The sequence below is a fragment of the Alosa sapidissima genome, chromosome 9, assembly GCF_018492685.1.
Source record: "Alosa sapidissima isolate fAloSap1 chromosome 9, fAloSap1.pri, whole genome shotgun sequence".
NCBI lineage: Eukaryota > Metazoa > Chordata > Actinopteri > Clupeiformes > Clupeidae > Alosa > Alosa sapidissima.
Genome location: NC_055965.1, coordinates 18771068 through 18786990, shown reverse-complemented (window position 1 = coordinate 18786990; position 15923 = coordinate 18771068). Strand labels below are relative to the sequence as shown.

The 15923-nt window shown below is 41.0% G+C and overlaps 1 protein-coding gene across 1 annotated transcript in view; it reads right to left on the bottom strand.

Moving 5' to 3' along the window:
* The window catches only part of mslnb (mesothelin b), a 290146-nt gene that overhangs the window by 191247 nt on the left and 82976 nt on the right, over window positions 1-15923 (bottom strand). The window contains exons 70-80 of the mRNA XM_042103582.1: window positions 14458-14558; window positions 14178-14290; window positions 13653-13826; window positions 13467-13498; window positions 13213-13310; window positions 13092-13117; window positions 12960-12981; window positions 12819-12846; window positions 7287-7362; window positions 6959-7117; window positions 1527-1738 (exon numbers count right to left, since the gene is read on the bottom strand). Of these exons, the coding sequence (XP_041959516.1) occupies window positions 1527-1738; window positions 6959-7117; window positions 7287-7362; window positions 12819-12846; window positions 12960-12981; window positions 13092-13117; window positions 13213-13310; window positions 13467-13498; window positions 13653-13826; window positions 14178-14290; window positions 14458-14558 (1041 nt within the window). The remainder of the gene's footprint in view (window positions 1-1526; window positions 1739-6958; window positions 7118-7286; window positions 7363-12818; window positions 12847-12959; window positions 12982-13091; window positions 13118-13212; window positions 13311-13466; window positions 13499-13652; window positions 13827-14177; window positions 14291-14457; window positions 14559-15923) is intronic.

Sequence of the window (15923 nt, the reverse complement as noted above, 5' to 3'; positions counted from 1 at the left end):
TACATATGTCATATCATATGCAACAGTACTGCATACCATCATACTATACTGAGTCATACTGCATCATATCTTATCATAAATACAAGGATACAAGGAAGTTTATTGTCACATGCATATAGTTACTGGAAGTAAGAAATGCAGTGAAATTATGTCTGGTGTAAGCCTATTTGTGCATTTATGGGGGGGGGGGGGTAAAAAGTGCAGTAGAAGAGGGGTTTAGTAGATTAAGTGGCAAGGGCTGCATAAGAAAGGTGGGGGAGGATTGGGATTGGGGGGGGGGGGCACCAACAAGGAGCACCCAAGAGCAACAGGGGCAAGGAAAAACTCCCTTACCAAGGAAGAAACCGTGGGCAGATCCACGGCTCAAGGGCCTAACCCAACTGCCAGGGGTCTTGGTGTGTGTGTTGGGGGGATGACAGGGGAGATGGGATAGTGTGCTGTGTATGTGGGGAGAGGGCAGTGTGCAATATGTGTGATGGAGAAGCTTCCTCATGCGACAATGTGCTGTGTATTGGGGGGGCAGTGTGCTGTAAGTATGTTGGGGATGTGTGTTGGAGAAGCTTCCTGATGAAATAATGTGCTGTGTAGGTAGGGGAGAGGGGGGGGGGCAGTGTACTGCAAGTATGGTGAAGGGACTTACTATTGCAAGCAGAGTACTGTATGTATGATGTATGTGAGTGATGACAGTGAAGATGTGTGTGTGGGCAGGAGGGGAGTGGAGCAGTGACTGTGTATGTGTGTGTGTAGTGTGTGTGTGGGTAGGTGGGGGCAGTGTGCTGTAAGTATGTAGAGGATGTGTGTTGGATGAGATCCTGAAGACAATGTGCTGTGTATGTAGGGAGGAGGGGGGGGGGCAGTGTGCAGCAAGTATGTAGAGGAGGCTTACTGTAGCAAGCAGTGCGCTGTATGTATGTGAGGTGAAGACATTGATGATGTAAGTGTGTGTGTTTTGTGTGTGTGTGTTGGGGATGGGGGGGGGGGGGGGGTGGCAGAAAGGCTAGGCAAAAATAATAAATAAAAAGTTCTATGGAGATGTGCAAAAGTTGGAGAAAGTTAGATATGTGTGTGTGTGTGTGTGTGTGTGTGTGTGTGTGTTTTGACGTGTGATGAAATAAGAAAATAAATAAAAGATCTGTAGCATAGGGAGCAAAGGTGGGGGTGCCGAACCACAGTCGTGGGTATATCTTAAGTGCCATATTGCAAATGTACAACAGTTACACACACAACTAATCAAGTAAAAATACACCATATTGTGTTTTCTATCGTTCATTTTGTTAGTTCATCCTCCGCCCCCCAAAAATAGTTCCAAACAATAATTTTGGCATCTACTGTTACCAAGCAACGTACTGTAACCGTCACTCTGCAGCTGAGTTGAGCAAGAGAGACACAATAATAATGTGTTTTCACGCTTGTCCTCACGTTATTTGGTAATCTGAACACTCAACCTACTCAATTTTCTCACTTAATAACTGTCTGCCACAAAATGTGACATTGTGAAATTACTGTTCTCTCGCTTTGGAACATACATGTACTGGTAGGTTTCACAGGTGAGGTTCTTCCTGCTGACACAGTACAGAAGTTGTCCGGAGGCGAAGGGCAAGAACAGCCGCAGACGTTCACCAAACAGTGAGGAGATGAAGTCGATGTCTTCCCACTGCATGTCACTGAGCAGCTCCAGACGGAGCTCTCCAAGAATATCCAGGACATCAGTCACAGATTGACCCATGATCCTCAGAGACTGTCAGGAGCAGGAACAAAAACAAAAAGAATGTTGAGAAAATGAAAGAATAGAAGAACAGAAGAACCCTAATACTTTGGAAAATGACAAAAGTAACTCAAATTTGTCACAAAAGACCCCCATGCATTACCATGTTGGAGAACATGATAAGAGCATCATCCAGAACTGCAGAGGACTTGGTGAGGAGCAGTTTCCAGGTCTCCCTGGAGTAAGTCATGTTGCTGGACAGCTTGCAAATCAGAACCTTGGCCAGGTGCTGTGCAGTGAATCCTGTTAGCTGTAGGTGCAGACACATAAGCAACACAGAGTTTAAAATCGTTACACTTTTGGAGCATTTTTATTCTCCTTATGTATCATGTAATATTTATTATGTACTGTACTTGTGTCTTGCATGTTGAGTTTTGTCTTAATTGAGTATTATCTCTTGCATGTGTCATAGTATTCTTTGCAAATCATTTGGCGAAGTGTTTTTTTACTTGATTATTTTAATTCATGTCCATGGTGCATCATTCTATGAATGTGACCAAAGAGATGCTTGTTTACATCAAAGTTACCCAGGACACCTTTATCCCGTCTCACCTCTGAACAGGCATACTGCTCCAGACTGACATTACAGGGGACGAGGCCAGCTGCCAGTTGAGACTGCAGGACAGTGCTGTTGACACGACAAAATATGATCAGCTGGTTTCCACTCCTTTATAGGTTTCTATTCCATCTGTTAAACTTTTCTTATTATTTTACATATGACATGAATTTAACTTACCTGTTAACACCTTCACAAATTCTGGTTTCTATACAAAAAAAAGAAGTATCCAAATTGAGTATCCAAATTAAAGGAAAATTCCGGTTTTTAGCACTTTAAGGCCCTTTTCTGGTTTGTTTTGGATGAACTAGAGTGGTGGACACCGAAATTTTGACGATTGGTCCTGTCTCGATTTTTCTGACTCGTTTTGAATCGCCTTTTCACCTCTCAGGGTGGCTGGCAATGGGCATACTGTAGTAGGCTACTCAAACATGTCCTAAAACAACCCTTAACGTTTGTTTTCAAAACTGTGCAACTCACCGAGTGGTGAGTCATTAGTCATTAAGTATCCAAATTAACAGACTTTTCTCAAAATGGTAGAGGACAAAACGTGGCAATACTGAAACTTACCATTAACTGGTGTTGTAGGACACTAAATATGAAGCGAAACAAAAGTCAAATGTAAACATTTTGTAAACACAATTATTTTTACTGTTAAAATTGACATCAAAATATCTGTATATAAATGTTGTTTAGAGTCAGACTTGCTCTTAAAAGAATAGTATCTCACCTGAGCAGGCAGAGGAACAGCACAATCTGCTCGAGAAAGAAAAGAGTTCATGAGGATGTGAACATGAAACTTTGGAAAATGTCTACCTGTGTGTGTGTGTGTGTGTGTGTGTGTGTGTGTGTGTGTGTGTGTGTGTGTGTGTGTGCGCTACTCACCTACTGGACTGAGCTGGAGCAGCTCTTCCACAGCTTCTCTGATGATGAGCTCCAGAACTGCTGGTACTGATGTCACAGACTCACTCAGCCTTGGGATACTACACAGCATCGCACATCGAAGGATAGGAAGAACAAAAACAAACAAACAAAAATGCTAAATGCATAAACATAGACAGAAAAATAGAAATACCACATCACAGTATGACAAAATAATGGGAGCCAACATGAGGAAAAGACTACTTGCAAATTTTTGATAAAAACAAAAAGTGTGTGAGGAATACCACATCACAGGATGACAAGAGAATTGGGACAATTGCAATTATTTGAGGTATTAAACATAGATACCTAATTGTATGGTAAGACAATGCAGATACCAAATCACATGGAATAAAACTCAAAAGTACAGACTGTTTTTATCAATAAAATCTATCTGTAAGCCTGGTCAGCCTCGGCCTTAAGGTACATCAGGGAATGTTGATTGGACTTACATTGCCTGGTAGAACTCACAAGGTGCTTCATCCTAGGAAAGTTAGAAGTAAGAGAAGTGTGTTAAGCAAGAGTCTTTGAAGGGGACTGGACCGAGTATGAGTAACTGTTTGGCAATACCTAATAGTTTCTAATATGAATTCCTAGCTTTTGTAATGAATCTCCTTTTTACCTGTGTGGCAAGGATGATGGTGAGACCAAGAACTTCTGCAAGATTCCTCTCCACAGGTGATTCCAGCAGGTGATCCAGCACTCTGCTGACGACCTCATCTTTCCCTTGGGCATGAGGGAGAGGCAGAACCATCAACTCAGCCATCTGCTTTGGACTGAGAAGATCCAACACCTCCAGCTGCAGAAAGAGAGACAGAGAGAGAGAGAGAGAGAGAAAGAGAGGGGAGGAAAGGAGAGAAAGAGAGAGAGAGAAAGAGAGATAGATGGAGAGGGAGGGAGAGAGAGAAAGAAAGAGAGAGGTAGGGAGGGGGAGGGGCAGGGAGAAAGATTTAGCAAAGGACACAAGACACTACAAATGATGTGATTGACTGATTAGTCATTGATTGGTAAAATAATTTGTCACATACTGGATCAAAGTCCTGGTTGCGATCAAATAGACTTTCGAGAGGAACAAGGACAGAGAATTGTCCGTAGTTATCTGTAAGCCATTCCATGCTGTTGTTGGAGAAGCATCCAGAGTCTGCAAATGTGCAAATGTACCAATTTGATTATACTTACACTCTTAAAACGAATGTAGCAATATATTGTATTGAATTTATTATAATAATGTATTGTATGTATATTAACCACAGCTTATTATAAAACATTAAGTACTTAAAAAAATTCTGATGCAAAAGTTGTTATGCCACTAGCATCATGACACTTTTGCTTTTAAAATACTCACAGGGATATAAAGCCTAAGTCACTCATAGCGAAGATAGAGAAACTGTTTCATGTGAGACTAAATGTACACTCAGAAACAAAGTCGATCAGATCAGAGAATGAAGAAAAGAAATGTATTCCCACCCCTGTGTGTAGCTCATAGCTGAAAAAATTCCTTGGTTTATAGGTGGGAATATATTGCCAGTGTAGTGTAACAGAACATATATGACAAAGTAGTGATCTTTTTTGGACCCGTGTCTTAATTCTGACCTGATGTGTTTCTGGACAGGAAGGGCAGGATGAAGGACCGGAGGACATCCTCGGCCTGCTCCTCTGTCATGTCATCAAAATGATGACTCAGCTCACCCACACTGGAGAAGTAGTCACAAAACATTCAAATAGTCATATAATAACATAATAATTACACATTTGTACATATGTGATAAACATATACAACAGCATAGTATTTCATTTCATTTTAAGATATACACAGAAGAAGTCTTAAATACCTACATCCTATATAGGATTTCCCATATAATATCATGTTATATCATGAGCTGAGTTGCTCTCAGTTGTATCATATTGTGTTCTATCAAATTGTGTCATATTATCTCATATCATAATGTATTGTACTATATTGTATTTCATGACAGTGTCTGATTTCTTACAGTACAATTTTGAACACAATGTGTATCAATAGTTTACATCATACATACATGTACTGGTAAGTTTCACAGGTGAGGTTCTTGCTGCTGACACATTGCAGAAGGTCTCCAGAGGCGAAGGGTAAAAATGGCCGCAGACTGTCACCAAACAGTGAGGAGATGAAATAGATGTCTTGCCACTGCATGTCACTGAGCGACTCCAGACGGAGCTCCCCAAGAATATCCAGGACATGAGTCACAGATGGACCCATGATCCTCAGAGACTGTCAGGAGCAGGAACAAAAATAAAAGAATGTTTAAAAAGAAATTCCAAATACCAAATTCAAAAAACTGCACAGGCAAAGCAAGGCAGCCATGGTGCCCCCTGACAGTGGATTGGTCTAGGTTCGAAACCCACACCCATTATCTGCTAAAATATCACTGTCACTTTACGTCACAGACATAGTTCGAATTACAGGGGGTACTGGGGGGTACTATACCCCCCAATGAAGACCCAGTACCCCCCAAAGAGACAGAAATATCAGTTTTGGGGGGGTCAGATAATTTTTCTAATATTGTGAAAAATATCATTACAGTTACAATACAAGTCAACTCCTGTTTTCACTGTAGGAACATTTTTATGTAAAGCGATTTCAGAAACCCCTATTGTGGACCGTACCATTTTTAACCACCGTGGTGCTAGAAGCAACTGAGCAAGTGTCAACATTGAATGACAAAACGCTAGGTAAATTCCTCCAGTAGGCTAAATTCGGTTTGCTGCTGAAGTGCATGGGTAAATGTAAGTTGCTAACTGACGTCTAACTTGTTGAAAATGTGTTATTTTACAACCTTCATTTATAAACGTGTTTGTTCTTTCATAGCTCATGTCACCTCTTCATACATTGAATTACTGGCTACTTACTTGCTACTTACTTACCCACTGAGGCTAGTAAAGTGTACCTTGGTTAGTTACCAAGGTTAGTTAGCAAGGTAATTCTCTATTTAAATAAACTTTTATATTGTGGTGAGGTAAAATCGATTGTCATTTCCAAGGAGATGAACTCCATAGCCTAGGTATCCATTCTCATTATATCTTGAATAAATTATTGTGCCCTTTTGAAATTAGTTTGGCACAGATCCTGTGTTTTTATATTACCGGTATGCACAAGAGGGTCTGATGTAGCTAAGCCTACATCAGTGAAACCTGTGGAAACATAAAAAGACCCAAGTAGCCTAGGCTAAATATGTGCTAGTATTTGAATTTGTTTTTAATTGGTTGGTATTGTTTTTACATTCTATTATTTCCTATTTTTAGTTTGATAAATGTAGTTTCATCTGAGAACCCTGATACTATCTTAATGAAACTATTTTTTATCTACAGACAATTACATTAAAATTGTAGGTGCAGTTGGGTTTTATACACTGTTCGTGTCATATGTGTTAAGGACCAGCAGACAGGAGAGGCACAGGATAAAAGCCGTGAGCAGGCCGCAGGGAGACGACAAGATGAGGGCAGAGGGCAGAGTTGATCAAAACAGTTCTCTTTTGGATATACAGTATAAAAACGATGAGATATTCTGTAGCCTACTGATTATCAGTTTGTTGCATGTTTAGACCTTGTATGTGTGTTGCACAACACATGTTGCACTTGGCGATCACGGTGAGGATTGATATGGTAATGGACCATTATGGTCAGAAGAAGTGAAGGAGCAGTACCCCCCAATTATGGTCACAAAAGATCCCCATTACCATATTGGAGGCCATGTGTGAGAACATGATGAGAGCTTCGTCCAGAACTGCAGAGGTCTTGGTGAGGAGCAGCTTCCAGGTCCCCTTGGAGTAAGTCCTGTTGCTGGACAGCTGGCAGACCAGGAGCTGGGCCAGGTGCTCTGCAGTGAGTCCTGACAGCTGTACGTGAAGAACCAATTACCCAACACTTCGAGTTCAAGATCTTTTTATGTAAAATTTGTAGGTTAACTTTTAATGTAAACTTTTATTTTCACTAGAAGCGCTGGACAAATTCAAAGAGGACCTATACAAAGAGATAAGACATGAATGAGTTAAAAAAGCACCTCACCTCAGAGCATGCATACTCTGACACGCTGTATTGGCAGGGTACTTGTCCCATATCCAAGAGATGCTGCAACTCAGAGCTATGAAACCACAAACATGTTCCAGGTCATGAGGTGTGAAGCAGTGGGCAAAACAAACCAGTTTAAAACAGAGTTTGCGATCCTAATCCACTGCACTTTTTGTAACGTACATAATGTACGTTTTAAACAGAATAGGGTATAATCTGCTTTTGATTTCACTTGTTCATCAGACGTCAGAATATTTGTCAGGTTATTCTGTTAAAACAATCACAAGAAAATCGAATTGCAAACTTTGTGCATTGTACTGCAACGTGAGTTGAGTGTATCATTATAGTGGATGGAATCCACTATCTTGAAATCTCCTGGCTTCTTCTTATTATAACCTTTTCAAAAATTAATGCGGCTCTAACCGCTTAACGTACAGACATGTTGAAATAACAGTTGTGTAGGTCTGGAATTGGACAAGAGAGTTATCATTTCAGATTTTTTTTTAAGTTTACACTTTTTGAGAAATAGGGGATTAAAAATGTTTGAAAAATTATTTTTCTCTCTATGACATCACAAAGGGGGCTCATTTAGAACGGTCGTAAAGTAATCGGGTGCGGGTCGACCTGCATACAATCTGGCGCTCCCTAAACTAGTCCTACACATCCTGTAATTAGTCGCTTTTGAACCACCACACTGCTTTCACACTGCTCAATTCTCATCAAGAAAGTTTCCGTCTGCTTCGTCCAACAAACTGCGACGAAATGGACGTTTTCCTACCACACCCAATGTAAGTTACAATTCATCTGTGTTTTTTATTTGAATCGAGTATGTGAAGTCTATTTTTAACGACTCTGCTAGACAAGTAAGCAAGCAAGCTGGCGTTACCTGTCATCGATAAGCAACAAACTCGTAGGCCTACTGTAGCTGCTACGTTTAGCTAGACCTCGGAAATATATCTAGGTTCGCGGTTGTGTGCAGTGGCAGTGGTAGTGTTAGCAGCTAAGTAATAATAAACTTCACAGTCAAATTGTCAGCCGCCTTTCCTAGCGATAGCTGGCCTGACGAGGGAATTGGCCTTCTATGGCAAACAGTCACTGGCTGAAACTTAGCCTAGGCTTCGTTTTGAACTATCGTAACACCCCCAATTATCACCACTTTTGTTCAGAAATTCTAAAACAACGATGTTTTTTAACACTTCAAAATAACATTTGCTAAATTAACCTGACATTTTTCAGTAGCCATAGGTGTGTAGATTTGAACAAAATCTGTTTTTTTTTGTTAACGGGAGCATTTACTGCCTGAAATATCCGATTTTGTTTACCACGCTCGGAGTTATAGTGCTGGCCTGATGGGTCGCCTATTTACACCGTTTCAACGGCACATGAACGGTTAGACCGAGAATTCTCGTCGTGAAATTAAAATTCCACTGGAGCTCCAGGGATGGAAATTAACCACCCGCCCCACGCCAAATGCGGGTAGTTTTGTGCGCTGGCGGGTGAATTTGGTCAACTTACCAGCCATTGTGGCGGGTAGAGCTAGCGTACCACAAATAGTCAGATCCGGTCTAATTATGACCGCCGCGCAGCGAAGCGGCGGTCATATAGGTTTAGTCAGATTTTTTTTTTTCTTTTTTTTTTTTTTTTTCTTTTTCGCATGCCCAAATTTCCGTCAATGATTCCCGGGACACTGAAAGACCGGGGTACACGAAACTTGGTGGACATGTAACCCCACATGGATAGCATGGAACCATCGTTTTTCGTTTTGATCTGTAGCCCCCCCGCTGAATTGGACCCCCCGAAAGGAGGGTAGGGCAGACACAGTTTTCTGTGAATATCTCGAAAACCGTAGGGTTTAGGAGGACCATTTTTTTTTTGTATGTTGATCTCAAGGGGCCATGTCAACCCATTCCATAACCACTCATTTCATGTATAGCGCCACCTAGTTAAACACAAAAAAGTAAAAATGAGGTGTTTTCATCTCAATATCTCTGGCTGACAAGGTCAAAACTGCACGAAATTAAAAGTGTAGGATCATTATGACACCCTCTGAATGCATGCCAAGTTTTGTGTACTTTCGTTCATGGGGGGCCTTACAATAAAATAATTTATGTGTACATTTAGTGACGTACACCAACAAGGATTCCCGGGACACTGAAAGACCGGGGTACACAAAACTTGGTGGGCATGTACCCCCCACATGGATAGCATGGAACCGTCATTTTTCGTTTTCATCTGCAGCCCCCCGCTGGACTGGACCCCCCGAAAGGAGGGTAGGGCAGACACAGTTCTCTGTGAATCTTTTATGGTATGTTGGTCTCAAGGGCCCACATCAACCTAGCTCATAATCACTCATTTGTGATTTTTTGATTTCTTAAAAGATTGAGCTTGGTCTGATGAAAGCCAGACTAGCCATGGACCTCAGTTAAACAATGCAAGGGAACATGAATCAGCCTATATTTGCACTAACAATAACGGACAAAAGCTCTTCAACTTTGGCCCGTTAAAATGTGTATGAACAGTCTAGCGACGCATTTCATCAAGGCCCATTTGGACATGTCAGTTATTTGCACCACTGGTTAGATGTAAAACAGCATTTCGTTTCAGACTAGGCTACTGTTACTTAATTTGTGCATTAACAATAACGTTTCAGACTACTGTTACTTAATTTGTGCATTGACAATAAAGTATTACATGAACTAAAGATGACTAAAATCTTATGTAGAAGAAGAAACATTCACAAAAAATCCATCCATCCAAAAATGACCTTTGTTTTTGATAGCTGTTGAAAACGGCATGGAACTGTGTGATTTATTTTCATGGAACGGATGTACAGGACTGAGCGGCGGTCATATTTTGTACCGCTATGCGGTACATCTAGTTTTCATACTTATTGACGGTTAAAAATAAGAAAGTGTCTGTAGGGATCATGTAGCCTAACGTTACCAGCCTATAAGGGTAAATCGCGCTGATTTGAAGTTCTACAACTCGTAGTGAGCCGCCACCGCAGCATAGCCTATAGGCACTGGTGCAACGCTTCACTTTCACTTCACTACCATTAAGAAACTGTCACTATGCTTTCATGTGCCACTGCTAGATTATTTCAGGATGACTGCATAGACATAAATCTAGTGAGATCTGTGGATCTGCGTTATATCTTCACAGACTAATATTCTCACGTAGTTATCTTTTGAATAGTAGGCCTAGGTATTTTAATCCGGCCCGCGACACGCTGCTATTTAGACCTATGAGGCAGACAGACGGACATCTCCACACCCATTCGTCGTGATGGAATATCTCACAAACTTTTCATTCAAAGAAATTACAAACCGTATCAGAATAAACAGCAGAATTTACCGAACGCAAAGGTGTAAAGCATTCCCTTATACAAGTTATAGCCGTTCCCGAGTAATCGAATTGAATTCAATCGTAATTGAAATTGAAGCAAATGTCTACACGGTCTCCAGCGTTGGGCTTTTGTCATATATGATAAGGCCAAATACAAAATAAATGTTAACAATATCGCCTAGATAACTGTACAACCAGAGTTTTTCCAATGTAGTTTCACAAAATGCTAAGCATGCATATTACGTTTCTTAAAGCTGAGCTGTGCTTAAATTGTTCAGTGCATGATTTCATTACGGGCCAAATAGAAAATAAATGCTAAATGTTAAATATAGCCTTGATACCTGTAAATATTTAAATCAGATGATGTACACTATAGTTAGATCAAGTAGAGAGTTGGATTATAGGATGCTCCAGAACTCACACAAACGGAGTCTTAAAGGAGCCACACCACTTTTATGACAAGACACTATAGCATATGAATGTGGTTCTGTTGACCTTTAGTTTTGTTGCTACTGTGCTTGGAGGACAGGTTTAGGGCAAAACTCAGCACATTTTAGTCATATCGCAATAATGCCGATTAACGTGATCATTTTGGGTAGCCTACTATAATCATGATATCACATTTTCATGCCGTTTCTCTAGTGGCTGGTAAAAAAGTTGAGTGGCTGGTAGATTTTGGAATCCACCAGCCACAGTGGCAGGTAGAAAAAATATTTAATTTCCATCCCTGATACACGCGTGGAAATACGGGACCGACGGTAATAGGTGGAGTTCCGATACGTTTGTATGAGTGGTAGGTTGTGGCATAAAATGACTTGATTGTAGGCTTAGCTTCTAGTTTGTTCAGTTGAATCATATCACAGCTGTCTGTTCCCCCCCTTCTATTTCTGTTAGGTGCCGCTTTACTCTGCTACTGGATGGTGGAGGATCAGTGGAGGTCTATGCTATAGCCTACTAAATAGATGGCAGGAAAGCACAGCACACATGAATTTCTAAATGAAGAAGAATGAATAAATGCACTTGCTTTTCAAACTGTTCAAACAACTGTTCAATGCCTTACTTAAGGAAAGAGGAGAGATAGACTTCTCTGCATAGTCTGTCTACCTCTTCACCCCCTCCATGTTTGGTAGCCTACTGTCTGTCCACTAGCCACTTGTACCACTGTCTTTATGCCTCACTGTTTGCGTGCTATATTAGCACATATGCATAACCCCCCCCCTGATGTGTTTTGATTGGGGGGAGGTGTCCGGGAGGGAATATTTAGGGGTTCGGATACGTTAGCGATTGATAAGGGGAGGGAATAGAATAGGGGGTTCTAAGACGTCTAGTAAGTTTAGTCAGAGGAGAAGTAAATTACGTGTGAGTGGGTTGTGTTGCGTTGTGTTGTCTGCCGATGAGAGTCAATGACGAGTGATTGAGACCTAATTTATCAAGATCAGTTTGTTGTTTTGTAGTGGACACCTCCTGCTACCCGTACCTTAGCCTGTACATCCTTTATAAAAAATAAATTACCGGAGTTTGGAACGGTATCTCAGCCTCCCCGTCTCCTAACTACTCTTCGGCATTACAATAGATTCAATGACTAATTGTTATCTGGGCGCAGAAGGAGCAGACATCAACACCAACTGAAAGCCCCGTTTTGCAGGTAGCCTATAGCATTGCATACAATTAGGCTTTCTCTGAACTACATTTTCCAAAGGTCAGGTTTCGTGCTTGTGTTACAACTTCAGAACGGCTTGACGTATATGCTTCAAATTTGGTGTGAACATGGACTCAATGATGAAGTCAAATGTCAAGGTCAAGGTCAAACCCACCTTGAGTGTGATATCTCAAGGACGGCTGACACACAACGTTTTTTGGTACAAGGGTTTGTATGATCTCAAAGATTAAGTGATTCAGTGTTTTTTTTTTTCCAGGAATCTCCCCACCAACATTAAGCCAGCAGCTTTCCATCCACTATTGTAATTCCTCTGGCATTGTATTTCTAGTTACATTCCTAATTCCCATTGGCCTTCCTGACATATGAGCTCGTAATTAAATTGGTAAATAAATTAATATCAAACAAACTCTGATGTTCCTCCGCTGCCCTGGCTCTGTAAATTGGGCAGAACTATACATTGTAGAAATATACAATGTTCTAGTCATTAGGGCAAGAAGAAATACAGAAAAAGTGGTTGTGCAAACCTGTTTGTCCTGTAGCAAATTTCAGTCTCTGCAAAAATCACAGGAAAGTATTATGTACATTCCAACATTCTGGGGTATAAAAAGACATAGATAATATGTACTGCATGTGATTAAATTGACTTTGCCTGAGAATGAACTTACCATTAACCCTTGTGAAAGGACACTAGAGTGGAAAAGAAAGAGACGCAGTCAGTATATCTGATTATATCTATATATCATTATAGATCGTCAATTCAACATAGCCGGGCACACACAACACATAGCAACACTTACTGAAGGTGGCTGTGGAAGTATGCAACCTGTTCAGACAAAAAACAGACAAGAACGTTATAGGCTACAGTATAAATACATTATATGTAGATATCAGCAATATATTGCATATAAAGTAATGAACCTTGTGGTGAGTTCCCTCTAAGTTGATCGACGGTTGTGTAGATGATATGCTCTAATTCAGGAGGCACATATGACAGACCCATGTACAGGTTCTCTGATCTGGGGTGGGGAAGTTAGAATTGGTTACTGATTACTGTAACTATTTATACTATTAATAATAGCAAAAAGTGCATCAGCATTAAACTTTTTAAACATGTTTATATCACCAGCATGAATAATTTTATTGACAGTGAATAAGATCTGAACCGCACTTACACTAACTGAAGGGTGAGACACGGTATCTCGTCCTGTGAAGAAATAAGATGTCAAAATAAAATCAGTATTTAAAAACATGTCTCTTGAAGTTATTGTGATATAGTGATTTCTTTTTAAAAAGCATTAGTAAGAATTTCCAAATTTGTTTGAAATCTGAAATGAAGTATTGTCTATGTAGCATTTTACCTCTTGTGCAATCCTGACTAGATGTTGCAGGACCTCGGGCATCTGTGTCTGCTGGGGAGGCTGCAGGAGGTGGTTGAAGACGACCCTGATGACCTCCTGTGGGGGAAGGTCTCCGAGAGGCAGGAGGATCAGCTCCGCCTTCTGCTGGGGAGAGAGCAGCTCCAGGACAGCCAGCTGGGGACAAACAGGGGAGACAGAGAGAGTTTACAATCCATGTCAATGTTTTGCTCTGAAGAGTTGGTTTGTATTGATTTCCATATGTTTTTGTTGACACCTTAGTTTGGCTAACAACTATGATTACCTTTCATCTATCTTCATGAAATGTAAAAGCAGGAAGCACTGAATAACATCTTGCTTCTTATTACCCAAATCTTAACAATACAGCCAATTGTGGTGGATGTTTCATTACATAAGGGGCGAGATAGACATGTATAGCAGCCCTTGATGAGAGTCAAAGCATGTGGTATTCGCACAGATTCACAGTAGAAATAAGGGTTTCTTATTTGAATACAATACATCACTTACCGGATTGAAGTACTTATTGGCATCAAGTAGACTTTTGAGTGGGACAAGGCCAGAGAATTGCCCGTAGTTGTTGAGAAGCCACGCCATGCTATTGTTGGAGATACATCCTGGATCTAGGAGAGACAACACAAGTATAGAATCAGTTACATAGTACATACATATACATGATGCAGACAGTATTCATGCAGACAATACAATCTATATGTATGCACATACAAATATAGACCATTGCATTAAGAGATCACAAACATATTTCAGGAACCCATGTCTTAATTCTGACCTGATGTGTTTCTGGACAGGAAGGGCAAAATGAAGAACTTGAGAACGTTCTCGGCCTGCTCCTCTGTCATGTGATCAAACTGAAGACTCAGCTCAGTCACACTGGAGAAGTTAATTAATACAGTTAATTGTTAATTATACAATTGAAAGTTACAAAGCAGTGATTTAATGATAGAATAGCATAATAATTACATATGTCATATCATATGCAACAGTACTGCATACCATCATACTATACTGAGTCATACTGCATCATATCTTATCATAAATACAAGGATACAAGGAAGTTTATTGTCACATGCATATAGTTACTGGAAGTAAGAAATGCAGTGAAATTATGTCTGGGGTAAAAAGTGCAGTAGAAGAGGGGTTTAGTAGATTAAGTGGCAAGGGCTGCATAAGAAAGGTGGGGGAGGATTGGGATTGGGGGGGGGGGGGGCAACAAGGAGCACCCAAGAGCAACAGGGGCAAGGAAAAACTCCCTTACCAAGGAAGAAACCTTGGGCAGATCCACGGCTCAAGGGCCTAACCCAACTGCCAGGGGTCTTGGTGTGTGTGTTGGGGGGATGACAGGGGAGATGGGATAGTGTGCTGTGTATGTGGGGAGAGGGCAGTGTGCAATATGTGTTGGAGAAGCTTCCTCATGCGACAATGTGCTGTGTATTGGGACGGCAGTGTGCTGTAAGTATGTCGGGGATGTGTGTTGGAGAAGCTTCCTGATGAAATAATGTGCTGTGTAGGTAGGGGAGAGGGGGGGGGCAGTGTACTGCAAGTATGGTGAAGGGACTTACTATTGCAAGCAGAGTACTGTATGTATGATGTATGTGAGTGATGACAGTGAAGATGTGTGTGTGGGCAGGAGGGGAGTGGAGCAGTGACTGTGTATGTGTGTGTGTGTGTGTGTGTAGTGTGTGTGTGGGTAGGTGGGGGCAGTGTGCTGTAAGTATGTAGAGGATGTGTGTTGGAGAAGATCCTGAAGACAATGTGCTGTGTATGTAGGGAGGAGGGGGGGGGGGGGCAGTGTGCAGCAAGTATGTAGAGGAGGCTTACTGTAGCAAGCAGTGCGCTGTATGTATGTGAGGTGATGACATTAATGATGTAAGTGTGTGTGTTTTGTGTGTGTGTGTTGGCTAGGCAAAAATAATAAATAAAAATTTCTATGAAGATGTGCAAAAGTTGGAGAAAGTTAGATATGTGTGTGTGTGTGTGTGTGTGTGTGTGTGTGTGTGTGTGTGTTTTGACGTGTGATGAAATAAGAAAATAAATAAAAGATCTGTAGCATAGGGAGAGGCTATGAATAAGCTATGAGCAAAGGTGGGGGTGCCGAACCACAGTCGTGGGTATATCTTAAGTGCCATATTGCAAATGTACAACAGTTACACACACAACTAATCAAGTAAAAATACACCATATTGTGTTTTCTATCGTTCATTTTTGTTAGTTCATCCTCCGCCCCCCAAAAATAGT